This window comes from Oryctolagus cuniculus, chromosome 3, assembly GCF_964237555.1.
Source record: "Oryctolagus cuniculus chromosome 3, mOryCun1.1, whole genome shotgun sequence".
Lineage (NCBI taxonomy): Eukaryota > Metazoa > Chordata > Mammalia > Lagomorpha > Leporidae > Oryctolagus > Oryctolagus cuniculus.
Genome location: NC_091434.1, coordinates 20,635,104 through 20,656,376, shown reverse-complemented (window position 1 = coordinate 20,656,376; position 21,273 = coordinate 20,635,104). Strand labels below are relative to the sequence as shown.

General features: G+C 51.1%; 1 protein-coding gene across 1 annotated transcript in view; it reads left to right on the top strand.

The window, feature by feature from the left end:
• Positions 1-21,273, top strand: part of CYP27A1 (cytochrome P450 family 27 subfamily A member 1) — a 40,415-nt gene that overhangs the window by 15,250 nt on the left and 3,892 nt on the right. The window contains exon 2 of the mRNA NM_001190430.2: positions 20,232-20,422. Within this exon, the coding sequence (NP_001177359.1) occupies positions 20,232-20,422 (191 nt within the window). The remainder of the gene's footprint in view (positions 1-20,231; positions 20,423-21,273) is intronic.

Genomic DNA, 21,273 nt, shown 5'->3' with positions numbered 1-21,273 from the left:
TTGAGCCCCTGTACCCATGTGAGAGACCCAGAAGAAGTTCCTGGCTTCAGATCTGCGATGCTCCGGCCAGTGCGGTCATCTGGGGAATGAACCAGCGGATGGAAGATACCTCTCTCTCTCTCTCTCTCTCTCTGCTGCTCTGTAACTCTGCCTTTAAATAAAATAAATAAAAAAATAAAAAAAGAATATAATGAGGAGAGATAATTATGTGGTTTGGGTCTTTCATAGCCAAACTCATCTTCCCAGTCTTGTAATTAAAAATTATGTTTAACTCACATGGGAGACCTGGAAGAAGCTCCTGGCTCCTGGCTTCCAATCAGCACAGCTCCAGCCATTGTGGCCATCTGGGGGAGTGAACCAGCAGATTAAAGACCTCTCTCCTTCTGCCTCTGCTTCTCTGTAACTCTGCCTTTCAAATAAATAAAGAATTTTCTTTCTTTTCTTTTTTTTCTTTTTTTTTTTTTTTTTGGACAGGCAGAGTAGACAGTGAGAGAGAGACAGAGAGAAAGGTCTTCCTTTGCCGTTGGTTCACCCTCCAATGGCCGCTGCAGCCGGCGCGCTGCGCTGATCCAATGGCAGGAGCCAGGTACTTATCCTGGTCTCCCATGGGGTGCAGGGCCCAAGCACTTGGGCCATCCTCCACTGCACTCCCTGGCCACAGCAGAGAGCTGGCCTGGAAGAGGGGCAACCGGGACAGAATCCAGCGCCCCGATCGGGACTAGAACCCGGTGTGCTGGCGCCGCAAGGCAGAGGATTAGCCTAATGAGCCACAGCGCCGGCCTAAAGAAATATTTTTAAAAATTGTGCTTAAGTGTGAATCGCTCTATTTATAGTCCAAACTTTCTTACACGTGTGATCCGTGGGAGCTGAGTCTTGGCGGTCTTGTTATCTTTTTCAGTTTCTTCTTCAAGTGGCTCTCCCATCATCCATTAGCCTGGGAATGATAATGGGCATGAAAGATACAGCCAGGTGGCTGGTGCCACGGCTCACTAGGCTAATCCTCTGCCTGCAGCACCGGCACACCGGGTTCTAGTCCTGGTTGGGGCGCCGGTTCTGTCCCGGTTGCTCCTCTTCCAGGCCAGCTCTCTGCTGTGGCCTGGGAAGGCAGTGGATGATGGCCCAAGTGCTTGGACGCTGCACCTGCATGGGAGACCAGGAGAAGCACCTGGCTCCTGGCTTTGGATCAGCGCGGTGCGCTGGCCGCAGCAGCCATTGGGGGGTGAACCAACAGAAAAGGAAGACCTTTCTCTCTGTCTCTCACTGTCTAACTCTGCCTGTCAAAAAAAAAAAAAAAAAAAAAAAAAAAGATACAGCCAGGCGGCTGCCCAATTCGGGGTACTTTTTGCTAGGAAGGTGACACAACTGCCTGAGTAAGAGGCTTTGGGGGGACCCCCAGTAGGTAGCACAGTCCATCTAAGGGGCTTGGATAGTGTACCTCCCGTCTGCTGTGAAGACTGGGATGGCAGTGCTGTGAGGGTATTGCAGTCCATGCCCAGTGGTACTCTTGGAGGGGTTGGGGAGCCCGGCTGCTCTGTTTGCAAGGCCAGGCCAGGCCCAGTGCCCCTCAAAGTTCCTCTTATGTGTGTCTGTGTAGATGGCAGGCGGGGCCCAGTTGCCAGGCTTCTTTGGCCTTGTGCTGGAATCACAAGGCCACGTTTGGGGATTCACCCTTGAACTGTACATGAATTTCCGTGCCCTGTACAATGGCATGTCCGTGTCCTTCTTGATGCTCATCCTAACGAACTTTCTCCCATGGACACCCGCTTGGCTCGCAAACAGGCAGCTTAGGTCTTGTGTCCTTGAAGAGGCAGAGCTTGGTCATCTATTTGTTCTGCTGCCAGGCACCAGGCCACACCGCCACAAACTGGTGAAAATATAACAAGGTACAGTTTGGCGACATCGTTTCTAGGACTAGTGCCGCATCTCACAACTCTGCCCACTGATCAGAGCTCTGCTTTCCAGGCAAGTTTTTTTTTTTTTTTTTTTTTTTTTTAAGATTTATTTATTTGAAAGAGTTACAGAGGAGAGGTGGAGAAAGAGAGAGAGAGAGGGAGAGAGAGAGAGAGATCTTCCATCTGCTGGTTCATTCCCCAAATGGCCATAACGGCTGGAGCTGGGCCAGTCAGAAGCCAGGAGCTTCTTCTGGGTCTCCCATGTGGGTGCAGGGGCCCAAGCGCTTAAGTCATCTTCCACTGCTTTCCCAGGTGCCTTCGCAGGGAGCTGGATTGGAAGTGGAGCAACCGGGACTCGAACTGGCACCCACATGGGATGCTGGCTCCACAGGTGGCGTTTTTACCCGCTACGCCATGGTGCCGACCCCTCCATGCAAGTTTTAAACAGTTCCTTGGAGCTACGCAGCAGCAGCCCCAGTGCACACCACAGGCCTTCCAGTTAGCTGAACCATGTGTGAACCAGGCCCAGGCATCATCTGTGTACCGAAGGCCCCAGGAGACCCAAGCTGCTGGCTCAGCCCCTGGATCTGACAGCCCATCCAGAGGACGGCCAGTCATTCAGACTTCTTTGCTGGACATGCCACTTCCACTTTATTTACCACTTCTCTTTGGGGACCTCTGGTGTAAGAGGGCCACATGATCCTGCAGTCTTTTTTTTTTTTTTTTTTTTTTGACAGGCAGAGTTAGACAGTGAGAGAGAGAGACAGAGAGAAAGGTCTTTCTTCCATTGGTTCACCCCCTCAAATGGCCGCTATGGTCGGCGCGCTGCACCGATCTGAAGCCAGGAGCCAGGTGCTTCCTCCTGGTCTCCCATGCAGGTGCAGGGCCCAAGCACTTGGGCCATCCTCCACTGCACTCCCGGGCCATAGCAGAGAGCTGGCCTGGAAGAGGGGCAACCGGGACAGAATCTGGCGCCCCGACCAGGACTAGAACCAGGTGTGCCGGCGCTGCAGGCGGAGGATTAGCTTAGTGAGCCATGCGCCGGCTGATCCTGCAGTCTTATTGCAGACTCAACACTGTGTGACCCCAATTCCCTGTGTTGCAACCCGGTCCCCAAAAGGTGCTATTAGCAGGTGGTGCCTCTGGGGGGGGCGATTAGGCCGTGAAAGCTGAGCCCTCAGCCTGAGAGTAGTGCCCTGACTGCAGAGGTGCAGAGAGCTCCCCCATCCCGTCCACCGTGAGTGAGAAGGCTTTGCCTGCGACCCGGCAGGCTGGCCCTCGCTGGTGACTTCCAGCCTCCAGAATTGCGAGACCTATGTTTGTTGTGCCTAAGCTCCCGGTCTATGGTGTTTTGCAATCAAAGCCCAGGCAGACTAAGGCGAGTCTGGATCACGATGGCCTCCTTTAGTCTGTGTTGAGTGGCGCAGGCGGGCCGTGGTGATCAAGTGCCACAAGCCGAGGGGCCTCCACAAGAGACCAGGTGCCTCACAGATCTGCAGGCTGGAAGTCCAAACGAAGTGGTTGGCAGGTAGGTTCCTTCTGAGGGCTGGGAGCGGAGGGCCTGGGCTTGCGGGTGCTGTCTTCACGTCACGTGGCGTCCTCTGTGTGCTGCGTGTCTGCTCCACGTGTGTCCTTTTTAGGAGGGCACCAGACATATACATTAAGGTTCACCCTAATGACTATATACTTTTTTTTTGAAAGGAGGAGAGAGAGAGAGAGAGAAAGAGAGAGAGAAAGAGAGAGAAAGAGAGGGAGAGCGCACTCCCATCCTCTTTTCTGGCCTGGACCAAATCTGGGCGTCTGAAACATAACCCTGGTCTCCCACATGGGTGGGAGGAACCTGATTATTTAAGCCATCACTGTTGCCTGCCAGGGCCTCCATTAGCAGAAACTTGGAGTCAGGAGCCAGAACTGGGCTTATGGGACACAGCCATCCTCACTGGCATCTTAACTGCTAGGCTAAATCCCTGTCCCAAGATTTAAGTGTCCCCCAAAGCCTGCTGGTGCCCACTGGACAAACTGCCCAGGCTGACCCCGAGTCACTAGCTCATCACTTAGGTCCTTATTTTTCCAGTTCAGGCCACAGTCACACTGGCCCACAGTCTTCCCTGGATGCCACTCGCATGGTGGGAGCTCAGCCTGGTGCAAGGCTGGTGCAGTACACATGTCAGACCCACATAGCAAGCCCCGGTCACTGTTGTTGTTAATATTTATTTGAGAGGCAGAGAGAGAGGTCTTCCATCTATTGGTTCATTCCCCAAATGGCTACAATGGCCAAGGCTGATGCAGGCTGAAAACCAGGACTCTGGAACTCTATCCAGGTCTTCCACATGGGTGCAGGGGCCCAAGCACTTGGGCCGTCTTCTGCTGCTATCCCGGGTGCATTCGCAGGGAGCTGGATCAGAAGTGGAGCAGCCCAGACTTGAACCAGCACTCACGTGGGATGCCAGCGTGGAAGAGGGTGGTTCACTGTTGACCGCTCTCCCTCCACACTTGAGTCACTAAGGTGCTCATGGCCAGGGTGTAGGAGGAGACCTTTGTACATCTCTGAGGAGCTGGCTGTCCCTGATGACCAGGGAGTGTTTGAGTGTTTGAGTGTTGTACCTGTAATCAAAGCCACAGGTTTTACTTTCCTGGCGGTAAAGAAGGGCGAGGACCCTTCTGATTTTCTGGGATCCCCCGTTTAATTACAGGCACCGATCCAGCTCATCGGGACTCTCAAGGACAATGGTTGCAGCCATTTGTTGGTGCCTTCCCCAGCGTCTCTGGCTGTTCCATCTCCCTGCACGAAGCTTGCAGCAACACGTGTCTGACTGAGCCTCTCCACTTAGCTGTAAAAATACATCCACCACGACTGCCTGGCCTCTTCCTGAACAACCCATTTAATAGGGCCCAGTAGGCTTCGCTTCACCCAGAACTTTCTCAGGCATCTCCAAAGAAGGCAGGAGGAGCCAGCAGCAGAATAGATAAACTCGCTCTCAAGTCATCTCGCCAGCAGAACTTTTCCTGTTCATTTCCTAGGCCTAGGTTTGTCTCGTCATTTCCAGAGTGGATTAGCAAGACACAAGGCTATCATACATCCCCTCGCAGCTTTAAGAAGAAGAAGTAAGCAGTACTTCCCTCCGAGCCACCAAGCATCATCCCGTGTCTGCCCGACAGCCCCAAGCCAGCGTTGTACACACCTCTAGCAGGGCGGGTCCCCTTGGCTGCTGCTCGCCTGGTCACGATGCTGACAGTGACAGGACTCATATCCCCATAGGCCAGTTCCCTGGCTTTCTCGCGAGGGGTCAGTTAGGGATTTGCTCTGCCGGAAGATAGCCCAGCCAAACCAGACTGGTTTAATTTAGCTAATAGTATGGCTCCTGTTATGTTTCATGGTTAGCCTCCCTCACTTTGGCGAGACTCAGTGCAGCCATAGCCAAGGTAATAATAGGTTTGGAGATCATGGCACATTGAACTCTCTCTTGCCACATTATCCCAGCTGTTTTGAAGCCCTGGGGTTACTGGTTACTTTAGTGTCCTCTCACCCCCAACCCCCACCATAATCACATTAGTCGTTGAAAATATTTATCCAGAGAAAGGACCCAAGAGACCTGGGCAAGTAGCATAAATATGCAGCTACTCTGTGGATAGCATTAGCGCGTCGGCGACAAGCCTCCCGCAGTTGCCTTTTGGCATGGCTTCTATCCTTCTGTTTGGCTCTCTCCCTCCATCCCACCAATGGCAGTTTATTCTCCATAGATTGCTTTTCGTTTCTAAGCAACATCATTTTGTAGTCATTGCTTGAGCAAGAACATGAAAGTCCCTGACAAGACCTTTAACTAGCTCAGGTTCATGTTTAGTCTTTTGATAAATTATAAACCTTTCAATGTTTTAATGATCTTGGGAAACGCAAAATAAATTAGATACAAAGTTGGAGCCTTCTGATTGTTAGAAGAGACACACGTTGTCCTACAGCAAGAGGGAAACTTTGAATCCGTGAGGGTCTGAAAATAAAGGGTGGTGCCAGTGTGGAGTTTTCACAGCAGGGGCCCCTTAGAAGGGCTTGGGGGCCAAGCTTATTTTACCTGCTGTCATGGTTTCATGAGCTGGAAGAATCTGTGGCTCTGTAGTGGGTAAGGAGCAGCGTCACGAGGGAAAGCGTGTTGTGAAAACCTGGACATGTTTTCCAGGCAGCCTCTCTTATCAGCAAGCATGTAACCAGCCGGTCAAGACAAAAGCACCAGTACATAGCCCAAAAAACAAAAGACCACTTGTCCCTCTTGTCACCAAACACACCAGCTCCCAGCCGTGCCGCTGCCTGCCAGGATCCTGTTCCGTGCCTTGCTGCTCAGCCTTGAGTTGGTCTCGCTGTCTTCTTCCCAAAGGGCACTGTGACCTTATCGGCCTCGGGGTCAAAAACCCCACTAGTTAATGTCAGCAGCAGGTGCACGACTCTGCTTTTGCAGGCACAAGCGTTGGCTCAGTAACACTTTGAGTTGGTAAAAGACAGCCAGGGAGCTGCGGTGCTGTGCCTGCACCTGAGGTGGGTGGGGCTGTCGCTAGCCCCTCCCCCGGAGACCTTCAACCTGCGTCATTCTCCAGGGAGGGCGCCCTGACGCTTGGAGAGCGCTCACAACGACGCGGGTCAGTACTGGTCCACGGATCCACTCTGGCAGCAGCGCCCCGCAGGGCTCGCAGGCCTGTCACTCACAGAACACTTCACTGCGGGTTCTTGCCCCAACTCACAAAGACCCAGAAAGGCGCGGGAGTCACAGAGCCACCTGCAGGCACCGCAGGGGTTGCCATGGGAATCCCCGGGGTGGCTCAAGCAAGCGCCACCCTCAGCGGGGACTGCTTTACTTTCATTTTGAAGCGGCTGCTCGCTCAGCATCAACGCATGGACACACTTTTCACGATTTAAGGCAGCGATCTGCCCCCACGGCTGGCTTCGCTGCTTAGTGGCAGAATGGATGGCACTGTCGGAGAATCCCTGCTCCCTTGTCTTTCTTTTTTCTTTTCTTTTTTAATATTTATTTATTTTATTTGAAGGGCAGAGTTACAGAGAAGCAGAGGCAGAGAGAAAGGGAGAGAGAGAGAGAGAGAGAGGTCTTCCATCTGCTAGTTCACTCCCCCAGATGGCCGCAATGTCCGGTGATGCGCCGATCCAAAGCCAGGAGCCAGGAGCTTCTTCTGGGTCTCCACCCGGGTGCAGGGGCCCAAGGACTTGGTCCGTCCTCCACTGCTTTCCCAGGCCATAGCAGAGAGCTGGATCGGAAGTGGAGCAGCTGGGTCTTGAACCGGCACCCACATGGGATGCCAGCACTTCAGGCTAGGGCGTTAACCTGCTGCGCCACAGCGCCAGCCCCTCCCCTGTCTTTCTAGACCTTGGGGGTCTTCTGTCTCCAGCAAGTCCCTGGTGGGAGGAACCCACTGGCCACTCCCTTTAAGTGACAGCATGTGCTGCTGCTAGATCCTGGGACTTTGTTTTCTTTCCTAATCTGGTTCTCGTGGCCCGAGAGCATTGTAAGTTCACCGGTTCCATGTTGGGCCCCAAATTTGTCAAGGTCATACATAGTTCAAGGCCACGGCCGGAGAAGTTCCTCTGCTGAAGATTCCATGAGCCATACGAGATGGGGAACATGCATTACACGCCTGTGGACAGTCAAGGGAGTTAATGGGGCAAAGCTACCGGCTCCGGGATCCTCGGCGCCCACACTGGAAAGGACGCCCTCCAAACACAAGGTGTGAGTCGCTGGTTCCCCCAGTGGCTGAGGAGCCCTTTCTAGCTCTTTCTAGCTGCAGGGCTTCCCGTCCTGCCTCTCTCCTCCGAGGCGGCAAGACTGAAAGCCCACACCACATCAGGACCGGGAGGCCATGAGAAGCCAGCTCAAGACAGCTCCCAGGGGAGACAGGGAGGTGAGGGGAAGTGGGGGTGGCCCTGTAGCAGCTCCTTGTGCAGACCTCCGGGTCTCTCATGTTCTGGAAGGCTCTTAGGGCATCCAGTCATCAAGGCCCAGGGAAGGCTGGATCCAAGCCTTTGTGCAAGGTCACGAGGGGGCCGTGGCAAAGTCAGGGAGCCTGCTGGAGGCTGGAGCAGGAACCGAATCTCCTGCTAAGCACTTTCTGCCGCCTGTTGCCACCTGTTGTGGATGACTGAGCTGAGATGAAAACACATGGCACTTTTTCTATAAAAATCACCTTTGACCTTTGTAAAAATTTTTCTTTTTAAATTTTCTTTTAATTATATGAGCAGTAGAGCTTCCATTTGCTGGTTTGCTCCACAAGTCTGGGCCAGGCCAAAGACAGGAGCTGGGAACTCCATCTGGGTTTTCCAAGAGGGTGGCAGGAACCCAAGTATTTGAGCCATCATATGCTGCCTCCCAGGTGAATTAGCAGGAAACTGCATTGGAACAAGAGGTGGACTTAATCTTAGGCACTCTGGGGCCGGCACTATGGTGTAGCGGGTAAAGCCGCCACCTGCAGTGCCAGCTGTTCCACATCTGATCCAGCTCTCTGCTATGGCCTGGGAAAGCAGTAGAAGTCCTTGGGCCCCTGCACCCACATGAGAGACCTGGAAGAGACTCCTGGCTCCTGACTTTGGATCGGCACAGCTCCGGCCATTGCGGCCATCTGGGGAGTGAACCAGCAGATGGGAGACCTCTCTTTCTCTGCCTCTGCTTCTCTGTAACTCCAACTTTCAAATAAATAAATAAATGAATAAATAAATAAATCTTTAAAAAAAATCTTAGGCACTCTAACATGCTATTAGGTGTCTCAGACAGCAGCTTAACCCACTGTACCACAATGCCTGCCCCTCTCACAGGACTTTTTATTTTTCTCGTGCATTTCAGCTTCCTGATTATATAGCAAGATTATCAGTCCTTTATCAAATAGAGTGCAAAATGTGGTCACTTAGCAACAGGGATACATTCTGAGAAAAGTGTCTTTAGGTGATTTCCTCATTGTGCAAACATCGTAGTAGGTGCTTACACAAACCGACACTGTGTCACCAGGCGACATCTTATGGAACCAGTGCCATGTGCAGCCCCTCATTGGCCAAAGCATCATTATGGGGTGTATAGCTGCATTCGGGGTTGATGTTGTCACAATTTTATGTCATCAAATCAATCCTTATATTCTTCCCTACATCGAGCTTATGTAACTAGCATGTTCGTCTTCTTGTCTCTCTGTCCTTTTAAATCTTTAGCCCATCTAGGATTAACTTCTGTGTGTGATGTGTGGTCCACAGGGCACAGGTGCCTGACTCAGGGGGTGAGGCGTGCACTTGGCTCTGGGCGGTGGCTACAGCTGCAGCCTCGTGCAGTCCACCTGTCTGGATGGGACTTTCTCTATTTCCTATTTAACACTCTCTCTCTCTCTCTCTCTCTCTCTCTCTCTGATGTATTTAGTTATTTGAATTGGAATTTATTTGGATCGGAAGCAGAGTAGCCAGGATTTGATTCAGCAACCCTAGAGGCAGATTCTGTTTTTCTGCAAAATCACCTGGTTGCTTTGTGACATTTGTTCATTCATTTATCTGTTCTCTCATTGAAAACTAGGCTAGGATGTCAAGAAACAGAACTCATTGTGTTCTTCAAACGCCTGCTCCCTCTCTCTGCCGATTGTTCATGATCTACTTACCGTGAGCCGCCTTCTATTTCTTGCTCATTTGTCGAGCTGGTACCTGACTCTCAGCTTGCCCAGGTTTCTGCTGCTGCTGCTTTTGGATTTGCCTTGTACCAGGAAGTCCTCGTGTTTCTGTCCATCCCTTCAGAACACTGCTGAGGGGCTGCGTTGCGGTGCAGTGAGCTAAGCTGTCACCTGTGATGCCAGCATCGCATAGTGGAGCACTGATTTGAGTCCCAGCTGGTCTGCTTCTGATCCAGATCCCTGCCAATGTGCCTGGGAAAGCAGCAGAGATGGCCCGACCATTTGGGCCCCTGCTACCCAGGTGGAACACCCGGATGCAATTCCTGGCTCCTGGCGTTGGCCTGGCTCAGCCCCAGCTGTTGTGGTCATTTGGGGAGTGAACCAGTGGTTGGAAAATCTGTCTCTCCCTCTCGGTCACTCTGCCTTTCAAATAAATAAAATCAATCTTAGAAAGAAAAAGATAGGGCCAGCGCTATGGCATAGAGGGTAAAGCCACTGCCTGCAGTGCCGGCATCCCATATGGGCTCTGGTTCGAGTCCTGGCTGCTTCACTTCCAATCCGGCTCTCTGCTATGGCCTGAGAAAGCAGTAGAAGATGGCCCAAGTCCTTGAGCCCCTGCACCTGCATGGGAGACCCAGAAGAAGCTCCTGGCTCCTGGCTTCAGAATGGCACAGCTCTAGCTGTTGCAGCCAGTTAGGGGAATGAACCAGCGGATAGAAGACTGCTCTCTCTCTGCCTCTCCTTCTCTCTGTGTGTAATTCTGGCTTTCAAATAAACAAATAGATCTTCAAAAAAAAAAAAAAAAAAAAAAAGAGAGAGAGAGAGAGACCAGCACTGTGACATAGCAGGTAAAGCTGCTGCCTGTGGTGCTGGCATCCTGGCTGCTCCACTTCTGATCCAGCTCCCTGCTAATGCCCCTGGGAAAGCAGTGGAGGATGGCTCAAGTGCTTGGGGCCCTGCACCCACGTGGGAGACCTGGAAGGAGCTGCTGGCTCCTGGTTTTGATCTGGTCCAGCTCTGGCCGTTATGGCCACATGGGGAGTGAACCAGCCAATGCAAAGTTCTCTCCCTCCCTCTCCCTCTCTTTGTAACTCTGCCTTTCAAATAAAATAAACAAATAAAAGGAAAAAGAGGTAGAAAGAGCGAGCTGCTCAGGACCAGTGTGCTGCAGGGAGGAAAACACTCCCCCAGCACTGGAGGCAAGAGAGGTGCTGCCAGTGTAGGCTCCCGAGGCAGGGGACAAGAGCTGTCTGCCCCTGATTTATGAGACCAAACCTGGTCACTCAGTTCCTTTCTGTTTTCTGTCTCCTCAGACCTCTCTGTCGTCCGCAGCCAGGTTCTTAATGCGGTTCTGGAGGTTTTTAAAGTCTATGAACTTGCAGGCTTTAAAACTAATTTTTAGGTGAAACTCAAGTCGTTGCATACAAGTCATCATTTTAAAGGGCACGGGGACACTCGGAGTCTTCTCGGTGTTGCACAGCCACCACCTCCGCTGGAACTTGAAAACTTTTCCATAACACTCCCCCCCCCAACTCCTTAATCACTTGAATTAAAACCAAAGCACAATTAATCATTCCCCACTGCCACCCTTGACCACAGAGATACTTCTGTAAGGACATCTGCCGACCAGCTGTCTGTCTAAGCTGAGACCGATACGCTCTTGTTACTGGTCCTCTTAGTCGAGGGTTATTGTTTCAAAATATCTTACGCAATCCTCCTTATTTTGCCCTTAAAAACGACCTGTTGCCCCTGCTTCTCTGTGCTCATGGTTCGCGGTGGAGCCGTGTGCTGGCTGCAGCTCTGCCGTTCCAAGAACACGTGCCGCTTCCTCGGAGGTTCCTCTCTCATTATTATTTAAGATGACGCTGCGTCTCTGCTTGGACAGCCGTCCCAAAACGCTGCGGACTGCATGGCTGAAGCCACAGAAATCGATTTTCTGGGGCCCGGAGGCTGGAAGTCGGCGTCCAGGGTGCCAATGTGGCTGGTTCCTGGTGAGGGCTCTCGCCCTGGCGTGCTGCCCGCCACCTTCTCCCCGTGAACTCACATGGCCTCTCCTCCTGCTCGCCCTCTGGTGTCTCCTTTTATTAGGGCCTAATCCTATCAGATCAGGGCTCCCACCCTGGTGACCTCGCTTAACCCTGCTTGCTTCCTTAGGGGCCTCATTTCCAGATGCAGCCGCATTGGGGCCAGACTTTCAGCATAGGAGTAAACAGTCAGTGCATAATAGAGGCTATTGCAAATGAGATTATCTTCTTAATTTCCTCTTCATATTCTTCTAGGCGCTGAGAACTGTCACTCAGGGGCAGCTGCTGGGCACAGTGGTAAAGGTGCCACTTGGGGCACCTGCGTCTCCCCTCGGTGCCTAGGGTGGAAGTCCGTGCTCTGCTTCTGATCCAGCAGTCTGCTCGTGCACAGCTGGGAGGCAGCTGATGACGGCTCAAGCACTTGGGTCCCTGCCACCCGCAAGAGAGATCCGGATGGCGTTCTGGGCTCCTGGCTTTGACCTGGCCCAGACCGGGCTGTTGGGGGCATCTGAGGGGTACACCAGCATTTAGAGGGTCTCTCTCCATCTGTCTCTTTCTCTCTCTGTTGCTCTGCTTTTCAAATAAACAAAAACTAAAACCAAAACAAAACAAAAACTGAAGCCCGCCCAGAGGAGCCACTGCTGGCGGTTTCCTGGGAATCATCACCTCCTCGTCATCACCTCCTCGTCATCTCCGTCTGGTAATCTTTGTGGGGTCTGCAGTTTGTTACTTTTTCCCACTCGCTTCCTTGACAGCTGCTCAGTATGTATTGAGTGTCTGTAATGTGCCTAGCATTGTGTCAAGCAGTGTAGGAGGGAATTAAGATGTATGACATGGGGCCAGCGCTGTGGCTCACTTGGTTAATCCTCCGCCTGTGGGCGCTGGCATCCCATATGGGCGCCAGGTTCTAGTACTGGTTACTCCTCTTCCAGTCCAGCTCTCTGCTGTGGCCCGGGAAGGCAGTGGAGGATGGCCCAAGTGCTTGGGTCCTGCACCCACATGGGAGACCAGGAGGAAGCACCTGGCTCTTGGCTTCGGCTCAGCACAGTGCCAGCCGTAGCGGCCATTTGGGGAGTGAACCAATGGAAGGAAGACCTTTCTCTCTGTCTCTCTCAACTGTCTATCTCTATCTGTCAAAAAAAAAAAAAAAAAAAAAGAAAGAAAAGAAAGAAAGAAAAAGAAAAAAAGAGATATGACGTGGTCCTGCCCTCGAGGTTTTCCTTCTGCTTGGAGAGACGAGATAGCCACAGAGTCACAAGCGAACAGTTTGGGCGTGTGTGTGATCAGGTTCTCGACAGTCTGGAGCACACGCTGGAAACAAGCACTGTTTTGTTTTGCTTTGTTTTGACAGGCAGAGTGGACAGTGAGAGAGAGAGACAGAGAGAAAGGTCTTCCTTTGCCGTTGGTTCACCCTCCAATGGCCACTGCGGCCGGCGCGCGGCTGGCGCACCGCGCTGATCCGATGGCAGGAGCCAGGTGCTTCTCCTGGTCTCCCATGGGGTGCAGGGCCCAAGTACTTGGGCCATCCTCCACTGCACTCCCTGGCCACAGCAGAGAGCTGGCCTGGAAGAGGGGCAACCGGGACAGAATCCGGCGCCCCGACTGGGACTAGAACCCGGTGTGCCGGCGGCGCAAGGCGGAGGATTAGCCTAGTGAGCCATGGCGCCAGCCTAACAAGCACTCTTAGGGGTGGATCTTTCCAGCTGTATCCCCCGCCCCTAGAACAGGCCAGGAGCAACAGGGCCTGAACTTGGTACATGAATGCTGAATGAATTTAACACACTCCCTGCTGGAGTCTCCCCAGGTGAGGGCTGGCATTGCCCATTCATTCTGAAAGATGATCGCTCTCGGCAGAGGGCTCTTCCACAGTCCCCATCCGAGAACTTTCTCATTGGCTCAGGTTACAGCCTAATGGCCCGGTGCACAGACCCAGCACACATCTCTCAGCAAGTCCCCGGGTGTCTTTCTAAAATAGCTTCTTACATAAGCAGCCCTTGTGCAGCTCCACCAAGCACGCTGAAAGGAAAGGAACGTGGAGGAAGAGGGGAGAGGACGGCCCAGGTAGGAGGGGAAAGACCCAGAAACCCCTTCAGTGACCGGCAGGAAATGTTCTCGGTGCCCTGGATCCCGGGGAAGAAGCTGGCACCCGAGAAAACGGCTATTTATCCACAGTCTCTGAAAATATGGCTTTTTTTTTTCCTGGTGCCAAGATCATGGCAAACATTTGAAAAGCAAATCTCAGTATAGAGAGGGAAGAAAAGTTCTCTGGAAATGGTTGCGTACCACCGCTCTTCACATTCTCATAAAGAGGTTCCGTGCAATTTTATTTGAACTTAGAAGGAAAAGAAACCAAACAGATTGATAGTTCTTCACAACGACACAGCGATACATTCCTCCTTAAAGAAGAGCCCGTAAATTAAAACGAATCAAAGGGCACATTAGAAGGTGGGGTTTGTTGCAAGGGTTCTCTACCCAAGGGGGCATTTCGGTGACTTCTGGGGACATTTTTGGTTGAAGCAACTCGGAGAGGGGAGTCCTGGTGGGCAGAGGCCAGGGACGCTGGTATACATCCAGCGATGCACGGGACACTAGGCGCACCAGCACTACCCAGCCCCAAGCCTCAACTGTGCCACAGCAAAGAGACCTGGGGCTGTGGCAGTGTTCGTGTGGTTTTAAAATAGATCCTGTTGGTAAAGGGCCTCAGTTTGTTTCCAGTTAGGCGGACATGGTCAGTTCTGACAGGGATCAGTGGACCAAGTGGTTGAGAGCTGGTGGTCTGAGTCTGAGCCCTAACTCTGCCTCATAGCTCCGTAATGACCTTGAGCAGCTTCCCGGGCCCTTGGGGCACTGTTACACCTGCTTCATGTAGCCGCAGTAAGGACCACCAAGTTAGCACAGGCAAAGCACGTGGAAGGGGTCTGGATTGTGACCAACTCTAAGGACATAGGTGCGATTACTAGTTATGCCTTGAACAAACCAAACTGGAAGAACAAATAAAGTCTCCTTTTAGGCTAAGACTCTTAAGGAATTCAGTAGAGGAGAATCAGCTTGTATAAGAACCCATGTTGGGGTTGGTGCTGTGGTGCTGTGTATAGCAGGTAAAGCCTCCACCTCTGGTGCTGGCACCCCATGTGGGTGCAGTTTGAGTCCCGGCTGCTCCACTTCCAATCCAGCTCCCTGCTAATGCACCTGGGAAAGCAGGGGAAGATGACCCAAGTCCTTGGGCCCCTACACCCACGTGGGAGACCCAGAAGAAGCTCCTGGCCCCTGTCTTTGGATTGGCCCAGCTCTGGCCATTGCAGCCATTTGGAGAGTGAGTGTATGGAAGACCTCTCCCCTCTTTCCCTCTCTCTCTCTTTATCTAACTCTGTCTCTCAAATAAATAAATAAATCTTAAAAAAAGAACTCATATAGGAAGATAAAATCATGCTAGGACCCCCTTTTCTATCTAAGGAGCAGTGTGAACATGAACTCAGAGATTCAGCCAGGCTCTCTTACCTCCTGGCATTATCTGATCAACAGCAGGTGAATTCTTAATTCAGAAAATACTGTCTTTTTTTTTTTTTTTTTAGATCTTAAAAGTTTGCGTAGGTAATACATTCTCATAGTTCCAAACTTAAAAAAAAAAGAAAACAAAAACAAAACAAAAACTTAGTTCCAAACTTAAAACAACATAACATAAATGAATTAAGTAGCCTCATCCCTACTGCTGGCCTCCACATCCCCTCCCCCACACTTGAGTCATCATTTTAATTAGTTTCTATGTATCTATTCAGTATTGTTCTATGAAAGCTAATACTAAACTCTGTATTCTTATTTAGCCTCCTTTCTTGGACAAAGGTAGTGTGCATTTTCACTTATCTTTTTTTTTTAAAATATTGATTAATTTATTTGAAAGGCAGAGAGTTACACAGGCAGAGAGAGAGAGAGAGAGAGAGAGAAAGGTCTTCCATCTGCTGGTTCACTCCCCAAATGATCACAACTGCTGGAGCTGGGCTGATTCGAAGCCAAGAGCCAGGAGCTTCTTCCAGGTCTCCCACATGGGTGCAGGGACCCAAGGACTTAGGCCATCTTCCAATGTTTTCTCAGGCCATAGCAGAGAGCTGGATTGGAAGTGGAGCAGCCGGGACTCGAACTGGTGCCCATATGGGATGCCGGCACTACAGGTGGCAGCTTTACCCACTACACCACAGCAGTGGTCCCCATTTTCACTTACAGATCTGCCTTAAGCACTGCTATGGTTTGAACAGGATTTGGCTCCCCATATCATGCTGATGTTTAAACACCGAGACCATAAGTTAATGGCACCAAGAGGGTGAAAAATTAGTCCAGTTATTGTGTGTGAGGGTGGGGCCTTTGGGAGGTGATTGGATGGGATTGGGCCATTAGGGATGAAATCCTGGTGACTTTATCAAAGGCCACACATGGACAGGTGTGCCCCCTCTTGCCATGTGATGCCATGTGACAATCTGTGCCAGCACAGGACTCTGCCAGCCAGATCGCCGTCACCAGATGTGAACAATGGGGCCACCTGGTCTTGGACTATGACCCTCCAGAACTATGAGTCATAATAAACCTCTCCTTCATGAGTAGCTTGTCTCAGGCATTTTTATAGTAACGTAAAGCTGAATAAGACAGGAGCCTTTCTATATTAGCATGACAAGGAGCTTTTTTGCCTTTATTTTAAAGGTGATATAGTACTCCATTTTATAGACAACCATACTTTATTTATAAATTTGTAATTTTTATAAATATTAACAAAGGGGCTGGCACTGTGGCATAGCAGCTAAAGCTTCTGCCTGCAGTGCTGGCATCCCATATGGGCACCAGTTTGAGACCTGGATGCTCCGTGTCCCGTCAGCTCTCTGCTATGGCCTGGGAAAACAGCAGAAGATAACCCAAGTCCTTGGGACCCTGCACCCACGTGGGAGACCCGGAAGAAGCTCCTGGCTCCTGGCTTCAGGTCGGCTCAGCTCCAGCCATTGCAGCCATCTGGGGAGTGAACCATGGATGAAAGACCTCTCTTTCTCTCTGCCTCTGCCTCTCTGTAGCTCCGCCTCTCAAATAAATAAGTAAATCTAATAAATAAATAAATAAATGTACGGGGAGTTAAGCTGCCAGCCACGACACCAGCATCCCATATGAGCACTGATTCAAATTCCAGCTGCCATGCTTCCAATCCAGCACCCTGCTAATGTGTCTGGGAAAGCAGCAGAGGATGGTCCAAGTGCTTGAGCCCCTGCACCCACATGGGAGATCTGGATGGATTTCCACGCTCTTGGCTTTGGCCTGGCCCAGACCTGGTCTTTGTAGCCATTTAGGAGGTAAACCAGAAGATGGAAGATTCTCTCTTTCTCAATCTCTCTCTCTCTCTCTAACTCTGCCTTTCAAATAAATTTAAAAAAATCTTTAAAAGTAAAGAAAAAATATTAGCAAAATTGTCCTCCCAGTAAGGATGTGTCATTTAAGACTCCTAACAGTGATGTCTGAATATTGTCTATTTCCTTCCTGGAAAATAAGTGTATTTGCTGTAGTTTACAGACAAATCAATCGTTCATAATCATATCACGCTGGTAGGCGTTACTGGGAGGTGCACGTGGGCAACAGCCCAAGTCACCTTGGAGATTTGTTCAGACTTCCTCCCCAGGGTGCATTCTTGGCAACTGGGTGATATACTGGGAGTCATTATGTTAGTCACAGAAGAATGAATCCAATTGTTTTAAATCTATTTATTTGAGAGGCAGAGAGACAGAAGACAGGAAGAGAGAGAGAGAGAGAGAGAACCTCCATCCTGTGGTTCACCCCCAGATGCTTGTAGCAGCCATGGCCAGGCCGGGCCGGGCCGGAGCTGGCAGCTGAGAAGTCATGCAGCTCTCCCATGCAGGAGCCCGGTTGCTTGGTCAGTCACTGCTGCCTCCCAGGGTCCTCATTAGCGAGAAGCCGGAGTCCGGAAGCGGAGCCGAGCGGCAGACCCAGGCACCCTGATATGGGACACGGGCATGCCAGCTGGCATCTCAGCTGATAGGCCAAATGCCTGCCCCAGATCCCTTCCTTCCTTTCTTTCTTTCTTTCTTTCTTTCTTTCTTTCTTTCTTTCTTTCTTTCTTTCTTTCTTTCTTTCTTTCTTTCTTTCTTTCTTTCTTTCTTTCTTTCTTTTTTTTTTAATGCTAGAAGTAAAACCAGTAAGATTGGCATTTTTCTAGTCTAAGGAGATGAGTGAGTCTTCCCTTCTGTAATTTGAATATGACAGATCTCTTCTCTTTAATCTTTTTTTTTTTTTTTTTTTTGACAGGCAGAGTGGACAGTGAGAGAGAGAGACAGAGAAAAAGGTTTTCCTTTTGCCGTTGGTTCACCCTCCAGTGGCCGTCGCGGCCGGCGCGCTGCGGCTGGAGCACCGCACTGATCCGATGGCAGGAGCCAGGTGCTTCTCCTGGCCTCCCATGGGGTGCAGGGCCCAAGGACTTGGGCCATCCTCCACTGCACTCCCGGGCCACAGCGGAGAGCTGGCCTGGAAGAGGGGCAACTGGGACAGAATCCGGCGCCCCGACCGGGACTAGAACCTGGTGTGCTGGCGCTGCAAGGCGGAGGATTAGTCTAGTGAGCCGCAGCGCCGACCTTCTCTTTAATCTTAATGCCTCTTTTACAGATATCCTTTGGCTTAATTTCTTTACTGGAACACATTCTGTTCGTCTTAAAATCTTAAAAGACTACAGAAAATGAAGTAGTTGGGACATCACCGCTTCATTTTCTGTGGCAGTGTGACTTAGCCAGAACATGCATCAGTTTTTGGCCAGTGAATTTAGCCTCAGGGTCTGTGGATTCTCTTTCTCCCACCGTTGTGTGGCTTTGCTTTTGTTCTGTGGATGTGGATTCGTGTGCCTCCTCCTGTACCAGTGCGGGACGGAGGCCTCTGCCCTTTTAACCACGAAATGGGTGTGCAGTTCTCAAACTGCCAGTCTCAGTGCTTCTTGCAGGCAACCTCATTGGATTGAAATTTTTTTTGAAGATTTATTTGAAAATCAGAGTTACAGAGAGGCACAGAGAGAGAGAGAGAGAGAGAGAGAGGGGTCTTCCATCCACTGGTTCACTCCCCAGATGGCTACAACGGCTGGAGCTGTGCTTATCTGAAGCCAGGAGCCAGGAGCTTCTTCCAGGTCTCCCACGTGGGTGCAGGGGCCCAAGGACTTGGGCCATCTTCTACTGCTTTCCAGGCCATAGCAGAGAGCTGGATCGGAAGTAGAGCAGCCGGGACTCGAACTGGCACCCATATGGGATGCCTGCAGACCGGGGCTTTACCCCGCTGCACCACAGTGCCAGCCCCTCGATTGAATCATCTCAGGGAAGCAGCATTCAGAAAAGGCAAAGTCTCTTTTCCAAGTCTCCTGTTTTGTTTTAGACTTTCAACCTTAAATTTTATGTTAGCTTTTCCAACATTGATCTCATTTTAGAAAGTTTTCCTTTTTGTTGTCTTCTTTTTTTTTAAACCCTCTGATACTTTATTTTTTCATGTGAATGTGATATTAATACAAAGAGAACAGATTCAACTATAAGACTATAATGATATCCCCTCGCTCTTCCTCCCTCTCTCCCCTCTGGCCTTTCTTCATTTTTTAGTTTTTAAGATAACATGTTTTGGCTGGCACCACGGCTCACTAGGCTAATCCTCCGCCTTGCAGCGCCGGCACACCGGGTTCGAGTCCCGGTTGGGGCACCGGATTCTGTCCCGGTTGCCCCTCTTCCAGGCCAGCTCTCCGCTGTGGCCCGGGAGTGCAGTGGAGGATGGCCCAAGTGCTTGGGCCCTGCACCCCATGGGAGACCAGGATAAGTTCCTGGCTCCTGCCTTTGGATCAGCGCAGCGCCAGCCATAGTAGCCATTTGGGGGGTGAACCAACGGAAGGAAGACCTTTCTGTCTCTCTCTCTCACTGTCTAACTCTGCCTGTCAAAAAAAAAAAAAAAAAAAGATAACATGTTTTTAATTTATGTTACAAAGACTTAGCACTGCACTAAATAAAGAGTTCAGCAGGAATGTGGACTCTTTCTAAGCTTTACCTTCCCAGCACCATAATGTCTTCCTTTTCAGGCTTCTAGAAACACGGTAGCCATGTCAACATCATAGGTGCCGTAGGTATCACTTGTCACGTGCTTTAGAACTTCTAAGCGAAAATATTTGAGAATTGCATGACTTAGCCAATACATTTTTAAACATCCGCATACCACGGAGTTTAATTCCTGCAGAAATCCTGCCTTCATCGTCCGGCTTCTTGTCTGTTCTGGAATCTCTGATCATCTTCTTTCTTGTTGATAACACAACGTTCGTTTCATCCCGTTGGGAGCCGACTGCAGGGAAGGAGACAGAGCGGCTTCCCACTGCACCTCTCTAAAGGACTCAGTTTCCCTAAATCGCTGGACCCCCCAGTGCCGACATCTTGACACACCCAGTTCGCCACATCTCCCAGTTTTTTCGTCCCATCCCTCTGGGGATCTCATTTCCCCAGGGCCACCAGACAGACACCCATTGTGTATCCCAGCTCTTTTTCTCAGGGCTCCCCCTTGGGAAGCATGGGTCACCCCATGCTTGCCCCCTCTCTCTGGTGCGGCCGTCGGCGGCTCCCCCACCCCATCTCTCCTGGAAGTGCCGGCCCAGCCGGGCCCCAGTAATTCAGCTTCGTTGACCCCCCCCCAGGTGCTGAACAAGGCCAGGTATGGTCCGATGTGGGTGTCCTACCTGGGGCCCCAGTTGTTTGTGAACCTGGCCAGCGCCCCGCTCGTGGAGACGGTGATGCGGCAAGAGGGCAAGTACCCGGTCCGGAATGACATGCAGCTGTGGAAGGAGCACCGCGACCACCAGGACCTGGCCTACGGGGTCTTCACCACGTGAGCTGGGGCCCGACGGGCTCAGTGGGATGTTGGGCAGAGCGGGATCGGCGTGCGCCCTCTAAGCCCGGCACGCACTCTAGGAGGCGCGGCTGGCACGGGCGAAGTCCAGGGAGGGGCCCTGGCTTTTCCACTCGTAAACTGTGGCTGTGAACGAGTGAAGGCTTCTCCCTTTGCCCTGTGTCTCTACCTGTGAAACAGGAGGTGTGGACCACAGCATCCCCATGGTGTCCCTGGGGCCTTTCTGGATCCATTGTTCTCTATCGTGGTTGGAAACGTGACAAGTCGTAATGGAGTGGGTCTGCCTATTTGGAGAAAACACTGTGGCCGTATTCCTTGGAAAGGCTCATTTAACCTGAAAAAGAATTTCCCGAATTAGTGCTTCTTTTTGCCTGTCACCTTCATAGGTGCTTCCCACAGAGAGAGGGAGGCATATGCCTAGGACAGTTATGATTTTGGCAGTGACAAGGTAAAGCATTGGCCAAGTGTGTTGCGTACTCATGTGCCAGTCCAAGCAGGTGAATGGGAATCATAGATGATGCATTATTCCCCAGGCCACAGGCTATAGCTGGCATATTCCGGCCTTCTACAGTGTGTTAATAGAATTTGAAAACCAGCAAATGGCTTTGCCCCTCCCCAGCTGTTTGGCATCCATGTTTATATATATATATATATATATATATATATATATATATATATATCCCCCATTTTATTCAAGAAGCAGAGACAGAGATATGTTCCATCCATCCACGGGTTCACTCCCCATATGCCCACACTCAACCAGGTCACCTACGTGGGTGGCAGGGACCTGAGTATTTGAGCCATCGTCTGCATATGAGCAGGGCGCTGGA